Source organism: Lithobates pipiens, unplaced genomic scaffold, assembly GCF_037356315.1.
Source record: "Lithobates pipiens isolate NorthernLeopardFrog02 unplaced genomic scaffold, aLitPip1_a1.2 Scaffold_13, whole genome shotgun sequence".
Classification (NCBI taxonomy): Eukaryota; Metazoa; Chordata; class Amphibia; order Anura; family Ranidae; genus Lithobates; species Lithobates pipiens.
The window spans coordinates 64,488,520-64,516,234 of NW_027507718.1; the positions used below are offsets into that span (position 1 = coordinate 64,488,520).

At 44.7% G+C, this 27,715-nt stretch overlaps 1 protein-coding gene across 5 annotated transcripts in view; it reads right to left on the reverse strand.

Annotated features, from left to right (window-relative positions):
* Nucleotides 1-27,715, reverse strand: part of ELAVL2 (ELAV like RNA binding protein 2) — a 355,320-nt gene that overhangs the window by 73,114 nt on the left and 254,491 nt on the right. For all 5 annotated transcript variants that reach the window (XM_077475153.1, XM_077475155.1, XM_077475156.1 and 2 more), the window contains one exon: nt 17,810-17,963. In XM_077475153.1, the coding sequence (XP_077331279.1) occupies nt 17,810-17,963 (154 nt within the window). The remainder of the gene's footprint in view (nt 1-17,809; nt 17,964-27,715) is intronic.

Sequence of the window (27,715 nt, forward strand, 5' to 3'; positions counted from 1 at the left end):
ATTTGTGGATTTGGAATATTCAATACAATTTTTTGGAGGTGAGACCAGGGTTTTCCGCATTTATGACCACATGCTATAGATGCCCTGATCATACGTTTTGCAATGTTTTTGTAATGTTTCAATTATATTAAAAAATTATTTTTCTTTGTATCCACCTTTATCCAACACAGTATACAAGCAACTTGTACCACAAAAGCTCCTGAGGAAACTCACATTGAGTGAAACATGTTGAGTGTGGTAAAAGTTCTCGACCCAAATTGAATGAATTGTAAAAATTCTGCTGTTTTTTGGATGTACCTACACCCATGTGGTTGTTTTTACATAATTTAGAATATTTTGCGTTAATAAATATCTGTTTTTAACTTTTTGATCATTAACTGCTCTGCAATTCATTATTATACTTGATACCGTTAAAAGTCCCATAAGTTGGTTACCTCTTTCCCCTGCATACTTCTTTCAACAAAGCTGTAAGGTCAAGCCCAGTATAACCATTTCCTCCAAAAAGGACACAAACCTAACTCCTCTGGTTGTAGTGATTATACCAGGGCCATGGCTGCAGCTGTAGTCATGATCCCAGTATTGCTTTTTTTCTGCCAACAATGCTCTTTTGTAAAAGCAATCCAAGCGGCTAAAAAAACAAAACAAAAAAAACCCTGCTGGATCACTTTCACATGCGATGGAAGGCACTCCAGATGCCTTCCCAGGGTCTCCCGCCCCACTGGGAAGCTAAACTCTGACGCCAGCGGTTCCAGAATACCCCAATGATCTCTATGGTCTAAGAAACCGTAAGGGATGATTATTATGTAACGTCTGGTTTTGGTCTAATGTAAAGCGGTCTGTTAGCGGCGTTTGAAACAATCTCAGTCCGATCTCAGTTTGACCAGATGGGTGGAGAAGAGATCTGGGGTCTAATAGACCACAAATGTCTCAGTAAAGAGTACCTGTAACCCATGCAACCACAAAGTGTGGTTTTATTTAAAGTGTCCTTGCCCCTTGTGCTCATGCACAAAGATGACCGCAGACTTTCCCCTTTCCAAGGTTAGATTGGAAATCCACCAAGCTTGACTGGAGAAAAGCACAGAAGTCAAGAAATGGAGCGCTTTTGTTCCAGGCCAACAGAATGTGGTGTTGGAAAGGCCTTCAGTAGAATTCAGCAACGTGAACAGCTTAAAACAAGGCAATTGAGAGGCCTAGGACTTCTTTAATGTCTAACGCTAATTCCATGCAACGCTTGAGAGGACAGAGAAACTTGTTTATGAATTTTAGGTCCAGGACCAGATACATACCCCGTTGGGTTTGTTACCATAAACAGGTTTGAGTAGAATCCTTTGAACCTGTCCTCTAGCTGACGGTAATGTCTTGTAAACAAACCAAAACTGATAGTGAAATCCTGCAACCTTGTTGTTTAAAAATAGAGCATTTACTAGAACAGTGATTCTCAACCAGGGTTCAGTGGAACCCTAGGGTTCCCTCCAGGGGTTGCTAGGGGTTCCTTCTGACACCATTGATCTTTCTAGCCATCTGTAAGGAGGCAATTCTTCCCAATGACCACAAGTGTAAGGACCATTCCTCCCACTGACCATCACACTAATGTATCATGAGTTGTAGATTTCTCATTTTTAGCAGGGGTTCCCTGTGACCGGATGTCAAGGGTTCCTCTGTGTTGAAAAGGTTGAGAGAGATTGTATTAGAAGGACAGACTGGCCACACTGACTGTAGCTTCCCTGGCACAAGCAAAGTGTTAGGAAAAATCACACACATAAAATGCCTAAAAAGGTCCATGTACATGAATCCCTAAAACCCAACTCCAGGATAAAAATAGCCTCCCTTCCACCCCACTCTTACTAATTGTCGAGTTAAAGGGAAGATCCAGGCTTTTTATATGTTTATTAAAAGTAGGCAACTACACTTTTTATAGCTGCTGACTTAATAGACAACTGTTCCGTGGACCAGCGATGCGGCAGAACGGAGTGTCCCTCTCCTCTCCCTCTCCACTGGCGCCTCCATTGCCACCCAGCCGTGACAGCTTTCGGCTTCACGGCCGGGCACGCACGAGATGTGCTGCGCTCCCGGAGTGGACAGGTGATCCTCCTGGGAGCTGTCACATGTCCCAGGAGATCGCATAGAGGGAGGGTCCGCCTAAGGCGAAAGGAGTCGCCGCCTTGGCTGTCCCTTGGCGGAAGGAGGAAGTCCCCCTCCTAATGAAGCCCCCACTCCCCCCCCCCAAAAAAATGTGGCATCTAAGGGGGCGAGGAGTGCTTAAAGAGGAAGTTCCATTTTTGGGTGGAACTCCGCTTTAACGTGGACGTAAGCCCAATTCATAAATTTTGACCTGGGCACAAAGCTGCAGTGTTTACTTATCTCTCCTCTCCCCAAACCACTAAGTCCCATGGCTTTCTGCCATTGCTTTGCTCTGTTATCAGCATAACCTCTGACAAGCTCTACTTCAACAAAGATAAAACCAGCCTGAAATTAGTGTTGTGGGAAGTTACTATAAATAGATTAGCAGAGAGCTTGTCTCGTCACGGCACAGCTCTGCACATTCTTTCCTTCTGCTACCTATGTGTAAAAGGGGGGGGGGGGGGCTTTCCTCCAATCAGCTGTCTCCCAGTTTATGCCAAGAATCCACTCACACTGCTGAATGAGGAAGTAAAAGTTTGAACCCAATGTTAGAATTAGAAAGAATATAGCAATATGAAGACAGCAGATACACGTAAAACTTATGTAGGGAGATTTGTTTCATCCCTGTGTATCATCTAAGGCAGTTCTGTATATGTGAGGGTTTACATCCACTTTAAGTAAAAAAAACAAAACAAAAAAACAAATCCCATTTTCACTTACTTTGAGCTGCAGTCACAAGAGTATCCAGCACTGGATCCTTCTCCTAGTCATTTTACTCAAATTATAGCAAGGGTCTGCAACCACTGGGCCATAGCACCTTTGCGGTTGGGCAGGTGAGAGCCGGTAGATCAGAGAGGCAGGCGGGCAGATGAGAGAAGCGGGCTGGCGAGCAGAGATGGCATCTCTGCCCTCCTAGCATAACCGCTCTTCTGCTCACAGCGTCCGGAATGTTGGAGGTGCGGCAGGGAGCAGAGAGATGACACTCTCACCGTCCCACCGCTCTCCTGCCCTCACTCAAGAACGACCACTGTGCTAAAAGGCAGGCCTCTGTGCTAAATGAACCAGTACCATCAATGCAGTGACAAGCCACATCTGGTGGCACTGGCAGGTGACGTGATAAGTGGCATTCCTCATCTGGTGACAGGCAGCGTGGCATTCCTCAACTGGTGGCAGGTGACGTGGCAAGTGACACTTGGGGCTCCCACCGATTCTGCATTATGGGGAGTTGAACTATTTAATTTACATTACAATGTAATAAGAAATGATGCACTTGATTGAAGTACCAACACCAGCTATTGCCTCGATAAATTGCCGGTGAAAAATCGATTACCCCCACATGCACAGTTTATCGGGGCCAAAGCTGGTGTGCCGACAGAGCACCCAAGGAGGATCAGGGCTGCTCTGTGCAAAACCACTGCACAGAGCAGGCATTACATATTTGTTATAAAAAGAAAAAAAAAAAAAGGGAAAAAAAAAAAGCTTTTAATATCACTAAGTGATGTGGGCCATTCGCAGAACATATGCGATTCTTCCCTTTTGCTTCAGTTCCCTTGCACCTCTGAGAAGCCATTTCTTAAAGTGGTTGTAAACCCTTACAACACGCTTTGACCTACAGGTAAGCCTAGATTAACCGGTTCCCGACCAGCGCACGCCGATGTACGTCGGCAGAATGGCACGGGCAGGCATATTGACGTACAGGTACGTCCAATCTTCAATGCCGCCCTGCCATCGCGAGCGCACTCGCGTGCCGGTCGGGACCCCCGTGAGTCCAGTCGCGGGTCCCGCGGACTCGATCGCCGCGGGCATACCCGCGATAGTCTCACGGGACGGCTGAATGGAGGAAATGCTGTGTAAACAGCATTTCTCCATTCTGCCTAGCAACTAGTGACGCTGATCTCTGCTCCATGTAATTGGAGCAGAGATCAGTGTTCACTAAATGAAAGCCCAACCCCCCCACAGTTAGTAACACACCCCTAGGAACACTTAACCCCTACACTGCCACCCACTGGTTAACCCCTTCACTGCCAATGTCATTTACACAGGAATCACTGCATTTATATAGCAGTGATTACTGTAGAAATGACAATGGTCCCAAAAATGTGTCAAAAATGTCCGCCACAATGTCGCAGTCACAATAAAAATTGATGATCACTGCCATTACTAGTAAAAAAATAAATAAAACATTATTAATAAAAATGGCATAAAACTATCCCTATTTTGTAAACGCTATAACTTTTGCGCAAACCAATCAATCGCTTATTGCGATTTTCTTCTACATATTTTTGGTAAAAGAATACGTATCGGCCTAAACTGAGGGAAAAAAAATTTTTTTTTTTTTTTTTTTTTTTTTTTTTAGATATTTTTGGGGGATATTTATTATAACAAAAAGTAAAAAAATAATGTGTTTTTCTCAAAATTGTCGCTCTATTTTTGTTTATAGCGCAAAAAATAAAAACCGCAGGGGTGATCAAATACCATCAAAAGAAAGCTCTATTTGTGGGAAAAAAAGGACGTCAATTTTGTTTGGGAGCCACGTCGCACGTCCGCGCAATTGTCAGTTAAAGCGACGCAGTGCCGAATCACAAAAAGTGGTCTGGTCTTTGACCAGCAAAATGGTCCGGTCTGTAAGTGGTTAAGGCTTACCTGTAGGTCCAAGAAATATCTCCTAAACCTACACGGTTTAAGATATATTTACCGAAAGACAGGCACCGCTGTCTACGGCGCATGCGCCATAGACAGCGGCGCGCAGGTGCACTGAGCGTGGCACAGTCAACAGCAAATATGCCGCGCGTGGCGGCTCCTGTGCACATGCGCGGGAGTGACGTCATTGCGGCTTCACCGAATGACAGCGGCGGAGCAGCGAAGACCCACCAAGAAGATGGAATGCGCCGGACTACAGGGGACAGCGGTGACATCGCTGGCTCCTGTGTCAGGTGACACATAATGGAGTACTATGCAATGCATAGTAGTCCATTATGCTTTACCTTTGCAGGGAATGAAAGAGGAAGTAAACATCAGGGTTTACTTCCTCTTTAAGTGAGGGGATCCCCAGTGGGGCACTCAGGCAACACTACACCTTCTGCATCCATTCCTTAACAGGAGTTATTCTGTGGATGACTCTTGTAGCAGAAAAATGTGCCGTTCACGATTTCGGCAAATGTCACGTGGAGTGTTTTGACTATATAATCATTTAAGACCGGATGGCAAAAAAAAAAAAAAAAACTCTGCCAATTTTAAAATGACTTATGGCACCAAAAACATTATAGACAAGTAGAACAGGGAATTAACACTAAGGGATTAACTCCCGATTCAAATAGCCAGGAACCAGGTCCCTAAATACAGGAAAACCTTGTCTTGCCTTATCTGGGCCCCTAAATACATGGAAACCTCGTCTTGCCTTACCCAACATACTGGGTTTGTCAGGGGGTCTAGGATTCAGCCAGCCTGGCAATCCCTAGAAAATGGATCTTTACGGTCTGGGAACCAGAGAGATGGATCAACGCCTTGGAACCTGTGGTGAACACATGTGGCACTGTGTGTCAAGGAGAGCAAACAAAGCAGAATCCAGTGCCCAAAGCAAACATTACAGGCCCGGCCCATACATTAGGATCTGGGTATAGTCTTCAAGGTACAGCACCAAGGGGTATCGTTCTGGAAATTCCTAGATAGCCCAGGGCAATAACCAGTCAGTTCTTGATAGAGATGTCAGAAGAAAAAGAATGGTTAAAAACTTATCCAAAAGGAAGATGCCCATCACAAAAGGCAAAAATCTGGAGTCTCAAAGTAGGTGGGGGTTATATGAGTGTACAGTAGCGGCAGCCTTGGAAACGTATTTTTTTGCTAGTGTCCAGTCACCCAACAATCTGTGTATAACTCATGGTTATAGCCCATGGTTTCTAAATACTGTCCTGCACTATAATTTGTTTACCAGTAAAATGCATATCCTGGAGTATAGCACACGACACCAGTTTCTTTAAACTTTACAACCGTTATATGCAACTACCTTCAGGTCATTAGACAATGGCAATAGGAAGATCATAAGAACACACGTGAGGGTCCTTTTCCTGTAGAATGCCAGGAAATGTATTTTACTGGCAAGTCAAAAATCCGGGCACCCGCGATCACTCATGACAGAGCGAGAACCAGGATCTGTGTGTAAACACAAAAATCCCATCTGTCAGGGGAGAGGAGACAGATTGCGTGTTCCTACAAAGTCCCCCTCTAGTCAACCACCCCCCCCCCCTCCCCCAGTTAGAAACACATAAGGAACACAGTTAACCCCTTGATCACCACTAGTGTTAACCCCTTCCCTGCCAGCGACATTTATACAGTAATCAGTGGCTATTTTTAGCTCACTGGTACCCAAAAAAGTGTCCAACGCAATGTCCCAATAAAAATCGCACATCACCGCCATTACTAGTAAATTTTGTAGATGCTATATCTTTTGCGCAAAGCAATCAAGATACGCTTATTGCGATATTTTTTAAACCAAAAATATGTAGAAGAATACATTTCTGCCTAAACTGAAAAAAAAAATGTTTTCTTCATTTTGAGATATTTATTATAGTAAAAAGTACAAAGGTGTTTTTTTTTTTTTCGGAATTTTTACTTTGTTTATAGCGCAAAAAATAAAAACCGCAGAGGTGATCAAATACCACCAAAATAAAGCTCTATTTGTGGGGAAGAAAGGACAAATTTTGTTTGGGAACAACATCGTACGGCCACGCAATCAGTTAAAGCAACGCAGTGCCGTATTGCAAAAAAATGGCCTGGTCAGGAAGGGGGCAAATCCTTCCAGGGCTTGAATTGGTTAAATGTGTAAAGAGAAGGTGGCAGCCTTGCAAATCTGAGAAAGATGTCCAATGTGAATTCTATCACAAACAGATCTGGTAAAATATGCCTTAACATTTTTCAGATTTTAAGCTAATCAATGGCAATGTTAAGATCTAGGTAGACACCTGCAAGATTCCTCAGGAAGCACAGAGTAAATCTGATTTCTGAAGGGAAACTGTAGGTAAGTAAACTCTCAAAACATGCAGACAGGCACAAAGACCTCTCCTTCGGATGCTTGTGAGCAAGAGAGGGAAAAAAAAAAAAAAAAAAAAGGAAGGACAATATCCTGATTTAGATGTTTAGGAATACTAAGGAAGGCTTCTAATTCATAAACTCTTCTTGCAGACATAAAAAAAAAATCTACCCTCAAAAGGCTAGACAAGGAAATATCCCCAATAAGGGTTCAATAGTTTTTTTTTTTTTTTTGTAGAGCTGAGAACACCAGATTGAGATCTGAAGGTGGCGTCAGGAGATCGGAGATATAAGAGTGATGCCCTTGATTAAGGGCCTAGAGTTAGAGGCTAAAGGTCTCAGTAAAATTAAGGCCAAGGTCTAGATTTGTCCCTCTATGGTACTCCCATCCAGAGGTTGGCCAAAACCAGTCTGGAGAAAGGACAATACGTGCATGGTGTGCTTTCCAAGATAAAAGTGCCTTGTTCCAAGCAAAGGACATTGAGGTGTGACAGTTTGTGAGAAGTGTTCTTTTCAGTCTTTAAAAAAAGGGGCGGGGATGACCATCCAAAAGGTTGTCTTTCAGAACCATGGCTTCAACAGCCATGCTGTTAAAGTCAACAACTGAGAAGCAGGATGCAACACTGACAGGACAAGAGGTCCATGCAATTTATAAGAGTCTATGGAGCATGTGCAAGGAGTAAGTAATGAGAATTCTTGATCCTGCAAGGTAAAGGGAGAAACTTGGGGAGCATTGCAGCACAAAGGCTTTAAATGAGACAGAACTGGTCCCATTAGTCAGTGGTGTCACCAGAGCACACATTACAAATATCTGAGGTTTCCTGGAATCGGTTGCAGGGAGACCCACATCTGGCATCCCATACCTGTGGAAAAGGGCTTGCAAGACTTCCACATGATAGGCCCTTTCTCCTGGATCCAAACATTGCTAACTTTCCAAATTTCTGATGTGAACGGCAGACATGGATGCGAGGGGGTATCAAGTCAGCTTCTTTTTGAGTAGCACAACACCTGTTTCCTCCTTCACTGATGTAGGCCATGGCAGTGGCATTGTCTGATTGGATTCATGGGCGTCCTTGCAGAAGAAGAGTCCAGTGTTGAAAGGAGAACCAAACTGTCCCAAGTTTCAGATTGTTAGGGCAAAGGCAAGCTTCATCCCACAACCCCCACACAGAGTGGATGTTCAGGACTGCAAGTTGTGGAATTTTTCACGACTGAGGTGGAAAGGTCCAAAGTCCAGTGCTGGGTTGTAATCCCCTAAATTATAGAGAGCCTGAACCTGGGGGTCACATGTATAGGGCACTTTGACAGCCTTTTTCCATGCTGCCAGAATGTTGCGTAGCACTGGCCTGAAGTGGAATTGTGCATATAGCACAGCCTTGAAGGACGAAAAAAAGAAAGCAACCTTGAGAACCAGAAACCTCAAGGCAAGCATGAATCGAGGATTTCTTATGAGCCCACAGGCTTTGGGTGTGAAATTGAAGGACAAAAGTTTGCTCTGGAGAGTATCTGGGTCACAATCCAAGGTACTTTCAGCCCAAAGGCCTGAGATGTGCAGGGACTGGAAGCCAGCAAATGCCAACAGATGTCCCTCTGCTAGGAGAAGTGGAGGTTTCCTATTACTTAGAAGCCTTGGCACCAAACTTTGCTGACTTGGAGAGCCACATCATCTTATGAGAAGATATCTTAGACTTGGCATTGGAAGGCAGCGTGATGGGATTTACCCCTTAAGAGCGACCCAAGTGATAATAGGCTTTTTGACTTTCCATAAGATCAGTTTTTCTGAGTTCATTGACAGATACAACCTTCTTTATTCAGAAAGATAGGGTTATAGAGCCCCCTACATGAGTAGGACACTAGGCAGAAAAGACTTGGCTATGCCCATGGGCAGTCCGAAGTGACATACACCCCCCTCTCTGCTATAGGCCTTCAGTTATGTAACCAGCAGTACTTGAAGTATTAACTTATTAACTCCATAGCAGTGCTAAACATGAGGGGTAGGGCAGCCAAAAAAAAAAAAGCCAAGCAGACATCCTGGAGCTCAGCGAGAACTGGAGCTCAACTTGAACAGCAAAAAAAAAAAAACCTTCATGTGGGAAAAAATCCTCTAGACTGCAGCCTGCAGCCAAAAGAAGCATCCGCAGATGCCAGCACATTCACCTTGTAAAATTTTGTCAAACTTGCGTTACTGACACCAGGCCCAGGAGGCACACAGCACCTGAGTTGAGTGCGCATTCACAGGGAAGTGAGGAACTTGACTCGTTTGCCTGATCCATCTAGAAACTGTCGCTGAAGAAGCAGATAGACCCTTCTTTGGTCCATCTGTGATCATGAACAGGGAGTCTGACTTTTGAAAAGACTCAGTGGCTGTCAAATATACCCTGGGCAGCCTGTACTACATCTAAGGTGTACAAAGCAAATTCCCTCGGACGTTGCGACCTTTAACAGAGAAGGCAACAAAATGTCTTCATTTAAATGCAAATCAGACAGCCTTTGGAAGGAAATAAGGACAAGGATGAAGCACCATCTTGTCTTTATGAATCGCCAAGTAGGGCGTGCGACAGGATAGCGCCGCCAACTCTGACACCCTGTGAGCAGAAGTAATAACCACCAAGGCAGCCACCTTCTGTGATAACGTGAGCAGGGGAATATCTCAAATATTTTCAAATGGAGGCTTCTGTAGAACCCGAAAGAAAGAATCAAGTCCCACGGTGACAAGGGAGATTGCACCAGTGGAACCATCTCACTCCCTGAAGGAAGGTATGCACCAGGGAATGCGAAGCCAGGGAGCGCTGAAAGAAAACCGCCAAGGCCAACACCTGGCCCTTGACAGTACTCGAGGCCAAATTCTTTTCAATGCCCCTCTGAAGAAAAGTCAAAATCCGAGCCATCGCAAAGGAACGTAGGTGAAACCCCACTGACTCACATCATGAAATGTATGCTTTCCACATCCGATAACATACCTTCCTGGAAGTAGACTTTCTAGCTTTGAGCAGCGTCAGAATCATTGACGCAGATAAGCTCCTATCCTTCAACACTTGTCTTGCAATAGCCAGGCTGTTACAGCCAGCTATGGTAAAGCAGGTGGAAGATTGACCCTTGGGATAGCAGATCCTCCCCGAGAGGCAGCTGCCAGGGTGCGTCTGCAACCAGACGCACCAGGTCGGCGTACAAGGGCCACCAGAATGACAGGAATAACACGAGCTATTCTGCTGCTAGCGGGGCACTTATAACCCAGCTAGTGGCTGAGGAAGGGGTTAAATGCACCTGTGAAGCGACGCTGCTAAAACGCATTGCAGGTGCTTCGGCAGCGGTGCCCATTCATTTCAAAGGGCAGGAGTGGCGGAGGAGCAGTATACACCGCTCCAAAGATGCCTCTTGCAGGACTTTTTTTTCCCAACGTCCTGCCAGCGCATCGCCTCAGTGTGAAAGCACTTGGGCTTTCACATAGACTGCAGGGGAGCTGTTTTGCCGGCACTTTACAGGCGCTATCTTTAGGGAAAAAACACCTGAAATATGCCCCAGTGTGAAAGGTGTCTAACTTAGATTTTATGAGATGAAGGGGGGGGGGGGGGAAATCGGCATAATATATCGGCCGCCATGATTTCTAAATATCGGCATTGGCCAGAGAAAAACTCATATCAGTCGACCTCTACAAGAAAGTCCCCCTGATGAAGAGATGCCACCACGGAGTGAATGGACTCCATTGAGGTCCAGAATCTGACATATCGTACCCTCTTTTTTGGGGATCGTAAATAAGTTTGAATAAAAGCCCTGGAAACGTTCCGACACCGGAAAAGTCAACCATTGGAGCATCAGGCCTTGCACAACTCCCCGGAGGGCTAATAAGCAGTCTGGAGACAGATCCAGATTGGACAGAAAAAAATCAGCTTGGGGAACAAGTCTGGAACTCGATCTTGTAACGAGACAGAATAACTTTGTGGACCCACTTGTAGTTCATCAGAGGTCCATGGGCCTGGACTGCGGGTGCCTCTTCATGCCGAAGGAGCCTTATCTGGGGGGGGGGGTCTGGAGAAGTCTGCTCTCGGTTTGCCCGACCAGGGGCGCTTGGGACCTCCCAAAGGGGGCTCTAAAGACTTCGAGCCTTTGTCTCTGGACCCTGAGAAAGGAAAAAAAAAAAAACTGTGCCCCGAGAAGAGCCACGCTTGCGACTTCCCCTTCTTTGACCAAGACAAATACTCTTCCCCCCTTTAACACGCTTCATCCTGAATGGCCACAATCGCCTTGAAAAGGAAGATCAGATAGGGCCTTTTTAGAGAGACATGGTACGCAGTCCCACACTTCAGCCACAATATCAGTCGACGCACTATCACCGAAACAGATAGCTTAGAAAGCAAGGGAGCTGCGTCAAAGAGGCATCACAGACACACTGCAGCCCCTGAACTAGTTGGTACGCTAAATCTGTGAAGGCAGGAGGAAACTTGTCACTTCCAGGTCACAGCGCAACAGCTTCGCCCATTCTATCAGTGTTTGCAATACCAGAGCAATAGCCAAAACCAGCTGAGAACAGAGCGGCTCAGACTCTGCCTTCCTGTCAGCCGGGTCTTTAAAGGCCTGAGAGTCCTCAATTGGAATCAATGGTTTTGTTCAATCAAGAAACCAGGGGATCCACCACAGGTGGAGTTGTCCATTTTTTGAGCAGACTCTCCTCAAAAGGGATAACACAGTAAACCACTTTGGGATCACAAAGGGCCATTTTGGACGCCCCGATTCTTTATAAACAAACTTGTCGAAAAAGGGAGGGAGGGATAAGGGAACACTTTAGTTGCACGAGGCGGCTTATGAGTGCCAAAGGGGACCGGCCTCCTCCATTTTTAAAGTTTCACGCACAGAAGCAATGTGCGTGCACCAGAGCTTTCGCGTACACAGCCACTGGGGCAGAGGAATCATCCTCACTGTCCAAAAGATCTAGGAGCATGGCTGCAGACCCCACAGGGTGGGCCCCCTCCACAGCAGCTTCATCAGATTCAGGATCCGACAAGACAGGCGAAGCAGGGGAAGGGGCGGATTCTTGCTAGTTTGCTGCCCAAGAGCCACCTCCACCTGTGAACCAAAGGACTCCAGTGCAGCAACGGATGGCTGGGACCCACAGCCTCTGACAGGAGGTCAAGTGCGGAAACATGCTCTTGAGATTCCATTGGAGAGAAGAAAGAAAAAAAAAAAAAAAAAAAGAAAGAAAAGAGCCCCACGCCAAGAGTGACCACTACAATGGGACACCCCCCCACACCCATAGTGGTACCAGACCACCAAGACACTCCACAGCCTGCAGCAGAGTGAGGAGGGATCCCCTCAGGCTCACCACCACACCAGCGTATCACTTTCTGCCTCAGATGTAGACCTGCACACACGTATCGTTCAAGGGAAAAGAAAACAGGACCAGGTCAGTACCAGGTCAAAAGGAGGAGCTGCCACCTGCCAAAAACGCTGTCCTGGGCTATGCAGTAATGGCCACCGTTGCCTGAGCCAAAATCTGCCATATCATTGCCCCAGAGTTACACAAACATGGCCCGGCCATAGGAAGTCATTAGGCACCAGGGAGAAGGACGTTGGTCACAGCAATGCTATATGGGACTACCACAGATGCATGCAAACCCGAGAGAGAGAGAGAGAGAGAGAGAGAGAGAGAGAGAGAGAGGGGGGGGAGAGAGAGAGAGAGGGGGGAGAGAGAGAGAGAGGGGGGAGAGAGAGAGAGAGAGAGGGGGGAGAGAGAGAGAGAGAGGGGGGAGAGAGAGAGAGAGAGGGGGGAGAGAGAGAGGAGAGAGGGGAGAGAGAGAGGAGAGAGGGGAGAGAGAGAGAGGAGAGAGGGGGGAGAGAGAGGGGAGAGAGGGGGGAGAGAGAGGGGAGAGAGGGGGGAGAGAGAGGGGAGAGAGGGGGGAGAGAGAGGGGAGAGAGGGGGGAGAGAGAGGGGAGAGAGAGGGGAGAGAGGGGGGAGAGAGAGGGGAGAGAGAGGGGAGAGAGAGGGGAGAGAGAGGGGAGAGAGGGGGGAGAGAGAGGGGGAGAGAGAGGGGGGAGAGAGAGGGGGAGAGGGAGGGGGAGAGAGGGAGGGGGAGAGGGAGGATCTGGGCACTGGACCCAGTGCCTCCCCCCCTGCCCAGTAAGCACAGCACTTGGGCGGTGCCCACCCACTCGTACTCAACCCCGTCCCCCAGGACCCACCACAGGCACACTAACCCAAATGGAGGGAGGATGGGAAAAGGGGGGTGGTTACCAAGGGACCTCCAGGGCCAGGAAAAGAGGCAACCACGTCCGCCACAAAAAACCCCTAAGGGGAAAATGGGAGATTTACTCACCATACCATGACCAAGTGGGCACCGCTCCAGACAGAACCTCCTCACCACGAAGGCTGTTGGCCATGAGGGATGCTGCGTCTTGAGCCGAAACCCAGTCGTATGCGACCTTGCGAGACGCTTAACTAAGCCCCCATCCAGTTGGGCTATGTCGCGCCGACCTAGTGCATAAGCTGAAGTCGGCACACGTTTGCTGGCAAGACTAAGGTGACCACTGGATCAACTGTCCAGCCCGTTGCCCAGCTCGGCAGTTGATTGTATGCCTAACCGGAAAAATCCAGGAAAATAAACTAGAAAAACAAGAGATACAGTAGGGAACTAGGTCCTTACTTCTCAAAAAAAAAAAAAAAAACTAAAAACTAAAGGCTTATAGCAGAGAGAGGGGTGTATATCACCTGGGACTGCCTATGGGCGTAGCCAAGTCTTTTTTCTGCCTAGTGTCCTACTCTTGTAGGGGGTGATATAACCCTATGGTTCTGAATAAAGAAGGCTGTGTCTGTCAATGAACGAATGAGAAAAAAAATGATCAAGCAACAAAATGTCTGTACAGCACATTCATGTGTCACACTCACTTATGGGATACTTGCATGCCAAAGCAGGCGTTAAACCACAAACAACCATTGCAAGTAGCAGCAGATTGTGACCCACAAATGTGTACTGTGTGTCCCAGGTGAAGGAGGCCCAAAATGGATACCAGAGAAGCAGAAGAGACAGAAAGCAAATTAAGCTAGAAAAACAGCACCAGTAACAATCAAGCACTATACATGAACCACAGAGAAAGTTAGGAGGGAATTATGTTAAAGCCCAACTGTACAGGGAAGTTTTTTTTTTTTTCCCCACATACAGGGCTGGGCAAAACAAATGTTACAGGTCTTGAACTAGTAACACCAGTGCTGAGCTGGCACATTAATAAGATACTTTCAATTAGGCACAGTCAGGTATGCCTTTGTGAATCAGGATTTTCAGGATTTAGATACTCATCCTCCCACAGAACACAAATTGAAACCAAGCGTTATATAGTTACAGGCTGTGGGGGGTGGGGTGGTCTTCAGTTTGGCTAAGTGTCCAATCCTTTATAGGCAGCAGCAATAGCCTGGGTTAATGGAATATGAAAAATGTGCACTACAATCAATACGTATTTAACTTGCCTGTAAAATCATTTACTTGTACAGTGCAGGATATTGGCTCCTTTAGGTCTTAAAGTGGTTGTTAACTTCTATTAAATACTCCCATCCGCTCTGTACCATTATAATGATTGTCCCTGTACAAAATCTGTCCGATTGTACCTATATGAGCTCCGCTACTCGGCTGACTGTCGGTTCTCTGTTCTACCCATTTACATGCAATGTACAAGATTATTTTAAATATGGAGAAATATATTCAGAATCAAACATGTCATTGATACTTCCTCTGTGCAGCGGTTTTGCAGAGTAGACCCGATCCTCCTCCTCTCTGGTTCCCCGCTGGCGCTCCTGGCCCCTCCCTCCTGTCGAATACCTCTGAGAAGCAGCTTGCAATTGGGTACCAAGCAAGTGTGCTTCCAAGCCGCTGCTCTGCGTGTCCATTCAGACACTGAGCTGCGGCTCGGTACCATGCCCTCTCTTATTGGCTCACTGGCTGTGATTGACAGCAGTAGGGGCCAATGGCTGAAGCTGGCACATTCAGCAGAGGCCTGAACATCCACAAATGTATGAATGGAGAACCAGGGTTTGGCCAGGCTAATCTGAGAAGCTGGTGCTAAAAATTCAAGAGGCACCGACAGTGAGATGAATGAGCCTTCAAAGGAAAGAGGAAACCTGGCCCTTCAAAATCATAGCCTTTAGGAATAGCCAGCCTAATCAACAAGCAATAGTGAAACAAGACACAAGGTGTCCTGTGCAGGCAGAATGAAAACATATGATTGATGGATAGAGGCAGTGGGTGAGAGATAAACCCATAGTGAGAAATCACTATAGAGAATTTACTTAGAACAGTAATGAAGTATTCCCTCTGCCAGGTGCCTCCTGGAATACAGACAAGTATCCCAGGAGGCTTCGGGCCAATCTCTGCCATACTAAGCACATGCTGCCCCCTATCAAGAGGTTTGGCTGAAAGAATCTGGAAAAAAAAAAATAGCCAGCCTCCTGATATCAGAAGCCAAGATAGAGGCATGGGGATCCAGAGGCACCAGACAATGATGAACTATGCAAGTCTTAGGACACAGCCCCACATGCGTTATTGAGCATCACAACAACACCCACAAAAGTGTTTGTGCATTGCAGTGCCATTTATTTAAATGGAACCCAAAACATACCTGTACTGCAGCACATTACAAAGCATCACCAGTTATGTGTGCAGCATCAGAAAAAATGTGCATTCTTGATGTTTTGATTTGAATGGGATCTTACATAAAGACATGGGTTGTTTGAAACCAAGTGCTTAGCAGAAGCAGAAGCAGTTGTGTAGAGGGAATAAAACTTAACCCTATTAGGGGAGAAGTCTGGTAAATTTTCAACCGGGCAAAATTTCAAAAAGTCCAAGTGGGTTTGGTTGAGAACACACCAGTCCTGTCCTTTGAAAACCAGAATACGTTTAGCAGTGCCTGTAATTTCCAGTGGGACCTCAGTAGGGTGGATAAAAAAAAAAAAAGATTTTTAAAAATAAAATCAGATTTTTAGCAAATTTATTTTGATAAAATTCTTTTGGAATAAAAATGTATCAAAAGATAGTTTTTATTTAAGATACATTAGTTAATTCAGCATGAAATGGAGCTTAGTTATGTAGCATGTATATTATGCAATATTTAACATTTTGGTATACTCATTCAATGAATCCAAGTTGTGCAAGCTGAACATGCAGTGCATTGATGCATTTTGCGTCACAAAATTTCACAGTAACCATGAGGTAAAACAAAGTTCTGGAATGTTTTTCCCATTGTTTTGCAAATCTACATACACTTCAAATTGTATAATTGAATCAGTTATGATATTGCTGTTTTACTAACGTGGCAGCTTATTATTCTAAATAGGAAACCTTCATTTTGTTTACAAATATTAAAGATTCTAACAACCAGCAAGAACAAGTTCTTGCATTTAAAGAGTACCTGTCATTTCAGATACATCAGGGCAGTGCCCGTTAGTGGGCATCCCCTCAACCTGCTGCCGTCACATCCCTCACCTTGTTGTGTCACTGCTGCATCACCAGCCGCCCCAAGTGAATGGGACTGTCGGTGAGTCGCCGCCAGCGGGTCAGAGATGACAGTTGCTCTTTAAAAATTATGATTTAAATTGAGTTGATTTAAATAAAGCCTTTTTACTAGTAATGTAAATAGACTATTTAAATTAAATCCACCCTGGATCCTAGTACACCCTTTTTATAGCTCAGAGTAGCACAGTGATGGCATCCTTGCTATTAATCATAAAATACAGGTGTCTGGATTACTACCCAACCTCAGCCTCCAGTATGAACATAAACACCCCCCCCCCCCAGAAAAAAAAAAAAAAAAAAAAAAAAAAAATCAAAGAACGATCGGCAAGAAATTCTGCAAGATATGGTATAACGGCTGGCCCCTACAAAAGCCTGATCTTGTCAGCATTAAACCAGTCTGAGATTACTTTTAGAAACACAGCTAAGGTCAGTTAGAGGCTATGAAAAACCCATCATGACAGCACCTTCAGAACCAAGAAAAAATTCCTTGCAAAATGTATGCTTTGGAAGTGTGGTCACACCAATATTTTTTTTTCAATATTTTTTTTTCTGTTAAGGGCACTTTCTAGCAAGTTTATCCCTCAAAAACCATTAATGGCATTTCTCTTTACACCCAAGACTTTGCACTGTAAATATATGCCAACTTACAATGGTCTAAATTAGAGCTTTAAGACCTACATGATTCTTAACGCACCCAACGTTTAATCAAGTAGCCTCTAACCTTCTTACTACCAATTACCAGCTTGGGCGCTGTGTCTAATCTTTACCTTAAATAGGCCGTTGTGCATTTTTGCATAAAATCTCACTTTTGATAAAAGAAAAGATGTTTATTAGCATTTTAGAAGGAGCAGTGGGACCATTTCTAAGCAGCAGCTTGGAAATGAAGATTATAGCAGCTGTAAATTTATTACAAACCATGAAACAGCTTCCGAACCTGCACCTTCAGGGTGGAAATGACTCAGAGTAGCTGACTATATTCAACAATCTATTTTTGTACATGCATATTCATGAACAATTCCAGCAGAAAATTGCATTTTCTGGCCCACATATCACCACCTTTAATATGTTCTGGAGGCAAGATTGCTGTATTTGACAGGAGACTATTTCACAACTCTAAAGATAAAATTGTAAGCAAAAGTATGAAAAAAAAATAAGAGCTACATAACACTTACCAGTTACTTGGTCAACTAAAATACGGGATGTAATAATGCGGCCATATTGGGAAAACATCTGTTCCAATTCTTTTTGAGGCATTGTTTTTGGAAGTCCACTGACATACAGGTTTGCATCCCGAATAGAAGCTGAACTTGGGCGAGCATAGGACACCTAAAATTTAAATACATACAAAGAATGCCTAAGAATAAGTTTGAGCTAAAATCCAGAACGTGCCTACAATTTGAATATTTTAGGCCTAGCAAGGTCAAATTATTAGTAGAATTATTCCAGCCTCACCCCCTTCTAAAACCTATGCTAATTAATTTGTATAAAAAAGATATACAAACTTAACCACTTCAGCCCCGGAATAATTTACCCCCTTCCTGACCAGGGCATTTTTTGCAATACAGCACTCCAACAGTCTCTCTGACAATTGCACGGTTGTGCAACACTACCCAAACAAAAGTGGTATTTTTTCCCCACAAACAGAGCTTTCTTTTGGTGTCATTTGATCACCTCTGCAGTTTTTATTTTTGTTTGCGCTATAAACAATCTGTCTTCTCTCCCCTGAGAGAACTGGGATTTGTGTGTTTATACACACAGGTTTCTGGTTCTGGATCTGTCATGAGCGATGGAGGGTGCCCGGCGGTCATCTTGCCAGGCACACATTGGCTCCGGGGACACTGCTCCTATAGCATCTTAAAGGGCCGGCATACAGCTACAACGGCTCGCCCAGGGGAGCCATCCTGCCGCTATATACCTGCGGCAGCTGGTCAGGAACTGATTAACGTATTCTCAGCCCACTATGGTCACATGATCCCCAGTATTGGCTAGCGGCATATGCAGAAAAGATGAGAGCGTGCGCGACAACGGCTGGGAATGCCTGGGAGTGATGTCCCCCATGAGCTCCTATGTCCCAGCCATCGTCTACGCTCCCTCCTTTCCCTAGCAGCTGCTGTTGGCGGACACAAGGGAGCTGGATCACATAACTGGCCTGAAAATGGGTATGTACATCTTTTTTTACATAGGTCAGCATAGGTGTTAAAGACTGGTTAGGTTTAATGATTAATGGGAATGTTTCCATTACACTTGATATGCCTACCCCCCCCCCCCCCCCCCCCCACCCCAATGGGTCAGCATAATTGCTGACATTTTACACAAGGAATGCATTGGTTTTGGTGGCTTTATAGATTTTTAAATCTGATAGTGGCGTAAGGCTAACCTGTTACCCCCAAGAAGATGTTCAGAGAACGGGAGTATATACCTGTCTAAACCACTGGCAACAATGCTCAGTTACTAGGGAATCATAACTGTACTGTTGTAGCAACACTTCTGAGTGTGTTGCTCTGTGTCCCCTGAAATGCGCACTGGCTCCTCCCACCAATTTCCATCTCCCTACACAAAAGATTGCAGAGATCTGATGGTCAACAAGAGAAACTAATAAGTGCTGTGGAAGACACAGGAAAACAAAACTAAAGGGTTACAGCAGACTTTGGTTTACAGACAGCACTTCCATTAACATCTAAAGTCCCAGACTGAGACCAAGAGCTTTTTTTTTAATCCCATGGAAGATACGATCATTAGAAACGCACTTGTAACTGCAGTACCCTGCATACCCAGCACCAATACTGGCCTCTTTTTGTCCCACAAAAATTAAATTTCATTCAAGTTCTTTTCAGATTAGCAATTTTTAGACCATTGCAAAATGATCAGATCTTTTGACAGAATCACAGACATATATATAGGCACTGGCAACAAAAGTTTTTCAGAAATGCTTTTTGGGACAATGCCACAAAACAAACTAATATTGCCTAGCTAAACTACTTCAAATTCTTCAGAAGACCTTTAAAAACGCTTAATATATGTAGCTAGCTATACAAGACTGACTCAATCGCTACATTAAAGTGGAAGTCCATCCTAACTAGAGGTTGACCGATATGGGTTTTTCTCTGGCCGATGCCGATATATAGAAATCATGGCGGCCGATGTATGATGCCGATTTTTTTGGGCCGATATGTTAGGCTGATTTTTTTTTTATCCCCCTTCATCTCATAAAACCTAAAAGACACCTTTTCCCACTGAGGCGTTTTTTTAGGCGCTTTTGGGCTAAAAATAACACCTGTAAAGTGCCTGCAAAACGGTTCCCCTGCAGTCTGTGTGCTTTCACACGGAGGCGATGCGCTGGCAGGATGTTAAAAAAAAAAAGTCCTGCAAGCAGCACGTTTGGAGTGGTGTATACCGCTCCTCCACCACTCCTGCCCATTGATATTAATGGGCACCACTGCCGAAACGCATGCAATGCGATTTGGCAGCGGTGCTTCACGGGCGCATTTAACCTCCTCTTCGGGTGCTAGCTGGGTTATATGTGCGCCACTAGAAGCCAAATAGCACCGCTAAAATGATGGTAAAGCGCTGCTAAAACCAGCAGCATTTTACCATCAACGCCTGCCCGTTCCAGTGTGAAAGCAGCCTATAAAATAAAAAAAGGTAGTCAAAACTTTTGGACGAAAAAAAAAAAAGGCTAACTTTACTGTTTTAGTTTTTTTTTTTTTTTTTATCATTTAGTGTATCCCCCCCCCCCCCCCCCCCCCCAAAAAAAAATGCATTTGAAAGACCTCTGCGCAAATGCCGTGTGACATAAAATGTTGCAAAAAAAAAAAACACTATTTTATTCCCTAGGATCTCTGCTAAAAAAAAAAATATATATAATTTTTTGGGGGTCTAAGTGATTTTCTGGCAGGAAATGCAGGGCTTTTACTTGTAAGCAACAAGTGTGAGAAAAGATTTAGTCTTTAAATGGTTAAACTGAGAACTTCTACACACAGATGAGTTCATTCATTCAAGTGTAAACATTGTATCTTTTTGCTCTTTTCATGGCAGACTGCCCAGAGAGGAGACAAGTGCTTCTATGAAGACTATTACAGAAGTAATTTCCAAGTCCTGCTGTTCTAAATCTGCCTTTTTATCAGCTCAATTAAAAAACGGCAAATATCGGCTGGCCGATATATCGGTCGACCTCTAATCCTAACACTTAAATTCTCCCCTGCAATCATGTATGCGAGCCAAGTTCAGCCTTATGTCTCAAAATGAAAAAATACCAGCTTTTCTACCTTTATTCACATGACTTCAATTCTACTTCTTTCTGACAATAAAATCAGCCAGTGGGTGTGGTTACTGAAAGCTAGTGACATCACTTCCAGGGAGGGGCACTGTTCCTGTGTAACCACTGGACTTCTAAAGGATGGGAGGAGCTGGTCATAGGTTCCTGCCTCTCGTTGTACATCCTATTCATGAGAAAATTTTAAAAAAGCCCCATCCACACGGGGGTTGGGGGGTGTTAGGTGCAGTGCACATATACAGTATATCTGTGCACAGCAGAAGGGAGCTGGACAAGGGGAGGGGATGGGAATGTTAATGAAGCTGGAAGTGCTCTGGGGTCTCAGTTCACAATCTACAATAAACACAATGATCATAGTACAGGCAACCACGCTAAGGCTCTGTTTCCACTAGTACGACTTTGTCTAAAGTCGTATGAAAAGTCACAGCCCACTGATTTCAATGGCACTCATTCCCATCTATGCGATATGTGACTTTAAAAATGGTACCTGCAATGCTTTGACACAACTGATCCAGAGAGCGTAAAGTTAGATGAAAGCTGCACTCTAAATCGGCAACTTTGGGGTTGCAATAGTAGACATAGGCTCACATTCCAGTAGTATGAATTGTCATGCCACTTTGGACAAGTCACAGCCCATTAATTTCAATGGAACATGTTCGCCATCTATGCGACTTTGAAAACCAGTGACTTAGATCTAACGTTACACTCTCTGGATCAAAGTTGCAACCAAGCGTTTAAGGTACCTTTTCAAAGTTGCATTCAGTCACACTCTAAATCGTGCTTTGTGGTTGTAATAGCAAAAACATGACTTGTCATGCTACTGTATCCAAAGTCGCATGTCAAGTCACAGCCAATTGATTTTAATGGTACCCGTTCCCATCTATGCAACTTTGAAAAAGGTACCTGCAATGCTTTGATGCAGCCACACTCCAAGTTTCCACTAGTACGACTCCAAAGCTGTGCGATTTAGAGTGCAACTGAGTGCAGCTTTGCTCCAACCTTACACTCTGGATCAAAGTTGCATCAAAGTAGTGCAGACACCTTTTCAAAGTCACTGATTTTCAAAGGCGCACAGATGGGAACATTTGCCTTTGCAATCAATGGGCTGTGACTTATGTGACTGTGTCCAAAGTTGCATGACAAGACACAGGTGGAACTAGCCTTAAACTCATTACTCACATGTAGCTTCCTCAGCTGGGTGTGTGCCACACCATGCACACAGTGCCATACAGAAACCACCATGTGGTTGTACACTGTAGAAAACCTGCAGCATGTTGCACTGTAATCTATATTTTAACAGTGTGTGTTATCGGCTGCTGGAACCATGAAGAGTGAGCAGAACATACTTCCAAAGGCTACCCTCCCTCTCTGGAGAAACCCGCTGGCCAAAACTAGGCTATAAAGACAGATCTGTGAAGGAGAGTAGGGATGGGGGCGGGGGCTGCATGAGGACATTTTCAGGAAGTAAGAGGCAGCATGCAGAATTCAGAAATGAAGTTGTCCCTGAAGAACAAGAAGAAGCTGCTTGTCTAGCTTTGATTAGACTTTCTGAACTTGGCAATCAGCTATACAGGAAATGAATGTCAAAGATAGATATTTTAGATACAATAGAAAAATTGTCATTTTTTACTGGACTTCCACTTTAACCACTTCCCGCCTGCCATATTACAAAATGACGTGCGCAAAGTGGTTTAATTATCCTGAAAAAGAAAGACGCAGCGCTGAAAAATAACACAAAAGTCTATAGTTCAAATAGAGAAACAATCCCAGATGTCTTCAGTGAAGAGAAAAATTGCATGCATGCGACTTCGTGGACTGAACACACCTCCGCCACTAGTTTGGATGGCAGCTCACCTCACTTAGTGGACCCTTTAACCACAGAGGGCCTAAAGTGCCTTCCCCTTACTCCAGGGCATCAAATACTCATCACCAATGGTATCCAATGGGGTGGCTTAAGTATGGATCAAACAAGCTTGCCAGCTCCAATTCAATAAAAAAGCAATATATAGTGCTCTGTCTGTACGTATCATTTATTAAAAGAATTTAAAATACAACTCACAAATATGGCACTAATGACCTAGTGCCCAGTTCAACAGCATGTAAACAGAATCTGCGGTGGCTGCGGGTAACGTCACCTCCGATAAAATTAAATTCTTTTAATAAAAGAATAAGGAGATCGGGACAAACATCAGAAGACCTGCCTACCACCAGCAGCGCCAGACCCCAGGAAGAGGAGTCCAGTACCAGTACTGGAATTACACATCCAGGCCAAGTCCGACCTTCTCGATGCCCTGGCAAACCCCTTAAGGCCAACTCAGGATACGCTATAATGCCCCCTTTCACCACACAGCCAGGTGTGAAGCCCAACACTACACATTTTTCACAAATAAAAGTATTTATATTTGTTTTTCCCTGAAGATTTGAAGTACATGGTGGACCAAACTATTTTTTAAGCAGAGCTGCCAACCCCAATTCGTCCTACGCCTGTATGTTTCATTAGCAACGTCTCACATTCAATAAGGGCCTTGGTCCACCAACCCCATCCACCACATGCAGATATATTCTGCTGTCATGGCCAGGACACGCTGTATGATTATGCGTTTCCTACATTTCAAAGACAATTTGCAGTGCTCTCCGAGATCATCACAACCACTGTAAATTGTACAAGATTCACCCCTAATAAATTATTTTACCAAACTATGTTTATCCCAGACCAAAACATTTGTGTAGACAAATGCCTTATACACTTTACTGGCCGGCTGCAGTTCAAGCAGTATATCAAGCAAGAGCCAGCTATGGGCTGAAATTGAAAAAAATAGGATTTTTAAAACAGCTTACCTGTAAAATCCTTTTCTTGGAGTACATCATAGGACACAGAGTCTCAATTACTTGGTGGGTTATAGGCCTACCTTCAGGTGTTGACACTGGTATAACGAATACAGGAAGTTGACTCCCCTATATAAACCCTCCTCCTTCCAGGAGCACTCAGTTTTTGTAGCCAAGCAATATAAGTAATATACTCTTACCCCATAAAACAGAGGGATGGGAGCTCTGTGTCCTATGATGTACTCCGAGAAAAGGATTTTACAGGTAAGCCGTTTTAAAAATCCTATTTTCTTTATCGTATATCATAGGACACAGTTTCAAGTAATTACTTGGTGGGATGTCCCATAGCAATGCTACTTGATGGGAGGGAGACACAACCCGTAGGGTAACCCCCAGACCTGAGGACTTCTACTGCTGCCTGCAGCACACTGCGCCCGAAGGCGATATCCTCATTCCATCTTGCATGCACCTGATAACATTTTGCAAATGTATGTACTGAAGGCCAAGTCGCGGCCTTGCAGATTTGAGACCTGGAGGCGTGGTGACGCACTGCCCAAGAAGCACCAACCGCTCTGGTAGAGTGCGCCTTAACTTGAAAAGGGGGAATCTTTCCCTTTTAAATCATAAGTTTGAATTATAACTTGCAAAATGCACTTAGAGACAGTGGATTTTGACGCTGCCTGTCCCTTCTTAGGACCCTCTGGCAGAAGAAATAAGACATCAGTCTTGCGAATCTGAGCAGTTTTCTTAAATACATTTTCACTGCTCTCACTACATCAAGACAATGTAGTGACCTTTCTTCCCTGGAACAAGGTCTTGGGAAAAAAGCCTGGCAGGACAATATCTTCATTCAGATGAAAGCCTGAAATGACTTTTGGCAAAAAACCTGGAGGAGGGCGTAACACCACTCTGTCCTCATGAATAATCAAATATGACTCCTTATAAGAAAGAGCAGCCAATTCTGAAAACCTCCTTGCTGAGGATATAGCAAACGAAAATATCAGCTTCCTAGTCAGAAGGAATAAGGGAACATGCTGCAACGGTTTGAATGGCTGTTTTTGTAACACTGACAAAACTAAATTTAAGTTCCAAGGCTTAAGAGTGATTTAACCGGCAGATTAATCCGCAGCACTCCTTGCATGAAACTCTGGACTAAAGAATGCATAGCAAGCAGTCTTTGAAATAAAAAATTGATAAGGCTGAGACTTGGCCCTTAATAGTACTCAGGGACAACTTCATCTCTACGCTTAATTGTAGAAAGGTAACAATTCTGCCTATGATATATCTCCGAGGGTACCAACCTTTGGAATCACCAGGAAACATAAGCTTTCCAAGCTCTATAATATATAGCTCTAGAAGCTGGCTTCCTAGCATTAATCAAGTAGAGATAACTGACCTGGAAAGCCCATGTTTATTCAGAATGTGGGTCTCAATAGCCAAGCCGTTAAATTCAGCGTTCGTAAAGTAGGATGGAATAGCGGCCCCTGAGATAGCAGGTCTGGCCTTAGTGGGAAGAGCCCTGGACCCTCCACTGCCATCCTTACGATCTCTGCGTACCATGACCTTCAGGGCCATGCTGGTGCTACCAGTATTACAGATTTTCTTTCCAGCTTGATCCTGCAAAGAACTTGAGGTAGCAACTGAATCGGGGGAAAGTGCATAGATCAGTAAAAACTGATCCCACGGGGTCGCCAATTAATCTGTTCAGTATGCGAGTGGGTCCCATGTCCTGAATGCAAACTTGACTAGCTTAGTGTTGAATCTGGGCGCTAGAAGGTCTACGTCCCCCATCTTTGGCAAACAGCCTGAAGCACCTTGGGGTGAAGAGACCATTCTCCTGGGAATAACTGTCGGCGACTTAGATAGTCTATCTGCCAATTCTCTACTCCCGGAATGAAAACTGCAAATAGGCATGGGACATTCTCTTCTGTCCAAGTTAGAATCTGGTTCACCTCTCTCTGAGCTGAGAGACTCTTGATGACCTTTGTGATTGATATATGCCACAGCTGTGGCATTGTCTGACTGGATCCTGGCAGGACAATTCTTTAACCTGGAGGTCCAGGTTTCTAGAGCCAGATACACTGCCGGAATCTCTAGGATGTCGATGGGCAAGGCTCCTACTCCCCAGCCTGAAAGGCTGGCATCTGTCGTTACTACCTTTCAGATAATTGATCTGAAGGACTTTCAGCAGGTTCCAAGATAGTAACCAACTGAGGCTTTGGGACACTCATGGGGACAGCCACATTGGCAAGTCCATAGCTTGAATCATTTTGTTCCAAGCAGACAGAATACTGCTTTCAGTTTTGAATGGAATTGAGCATAGGTAACTGCTTCGAATGTAGCTACCATCTTCCCTAACAACCTCATGCAAAGGCGAATTGAAGGATTTCTCTTCGACCTGATCATCCTCCCCAGCTCCTGTATGGAGCTGATCCTTGCAGGAGGCAAGAACACCCCTTTTCTGGGCTGTGTCTATGATCAGGCCTAGATACTCCAGCCTTCTTAGTGGTTTTAAGGAGGATTTCTTTAGGTTGAGAATCCAACCCAAACCTTCCAAGTAACTGCTTGTGATGGCTACGCCTTGCTTCAAGCAAGCCACTGACTGGTCTATTAACAATAGATCGTCGAAGTAAACCAAGACAGTTATGCCCTGTGCCCTTAACCTGACTAAAGGTGAGGCTAATACCTTAGTGAATACCCGAGATGCTGTAGCAAGACCGAAGGGCAAGGCTATTAACTGAAAATGCTTCTGTTCTTCTTAGAACCGCAGAAACCTCTGGTGAGGAGGAAATATATGGACAAGCAGCTATGCATCTCTGATGTCGATGGACTGACTTGATTGACTCCATGCAAATGGAGCAGATTTTCAGGAACCGATTTAGATTACGTTTGCCTTTTCCCTGGATCCTTGGGAACGTTTGATATCAGAAAACAAGATGGTGGAAACTCTCAAAGCTCTAGCTTGTATCCTAGAGACACTGTGGAGAGTGTCAATTTGTCCTGAATCTCCCTTTACCAGACTTATGAGTACATCAGAAATCTTCCCCCCCCCCCCCCCCCACCTTGGTGAGGGGAGATACCTCTTCATAAGGAGGTCTTGTATTCTGCTTTGCAGACTTGTAGCCCCAGGTCTTCCTTTATGCCTGGTCTGATGGCAGAGCCCGAACAGTCTAAATGAAAGACGCTTATATTTTCTTTTGACTGGCAAGAGAGTACTATTTCCACTGGAAATTGTTTGAATGTATTTATCCAAACTATTGTCAAACAATCGTTCCCTCTAAAGGGGAAACTAGAAGGTTCTTACAAGTCGTCTCATCTGACCAAGTACAAAACGCAAGGTGTGATGCCTGGTGAATAGAATGCTTCATAGCGTCTACAGCAAAGCATAATGCTTTAGGTAGCTCAGCCAGTTCCTCTGCTTGTTGTGCAGGGAGCTCATCTGAGAGCATATGTAAACTGGTCCTTTAAGGACTGACAGATGCCTATAGCTGCAATTGCAGGCTGAGCAACAGTACCTGCTAAGAAAAAAAAAAAGGATTTTAACAGACCTTCCAACTTCTTATCTGTTGGATCTTTAAGCATAAGCGCATTGTCCACTGGGTAAGTTAAAGTTTTTTTTCACATTGCAAATCGCAGTGTCAACTGCTGGAACTTTCCATCTTTTAGTGAATCTTTCTTCCATAGGATAGAGCTTTGGGAGTCTCTTTGGAAGGGAAAAAATGCTTATCCGGATGATCCCATTCGGTATAAACAAGCTTTTTTAGTAATGCGTGGACGGGAAACGCATGGAAAGGCTGTAAAGGCTTCAAAGAACCCAAGGAAGAGACCGGCCCTTCAGCTAACTCTGTTAGAGGTAGCATGCAAGTAGAGCGAACCATCTTTGCAAGCCTCTGTACTTCAGATTGTGAAGTAGGGATCCTTGGGAACTTCAAGCATTGTTTCTTCCGCAGAGAAATAATCGCCTGTCTTTCCTCCCGAT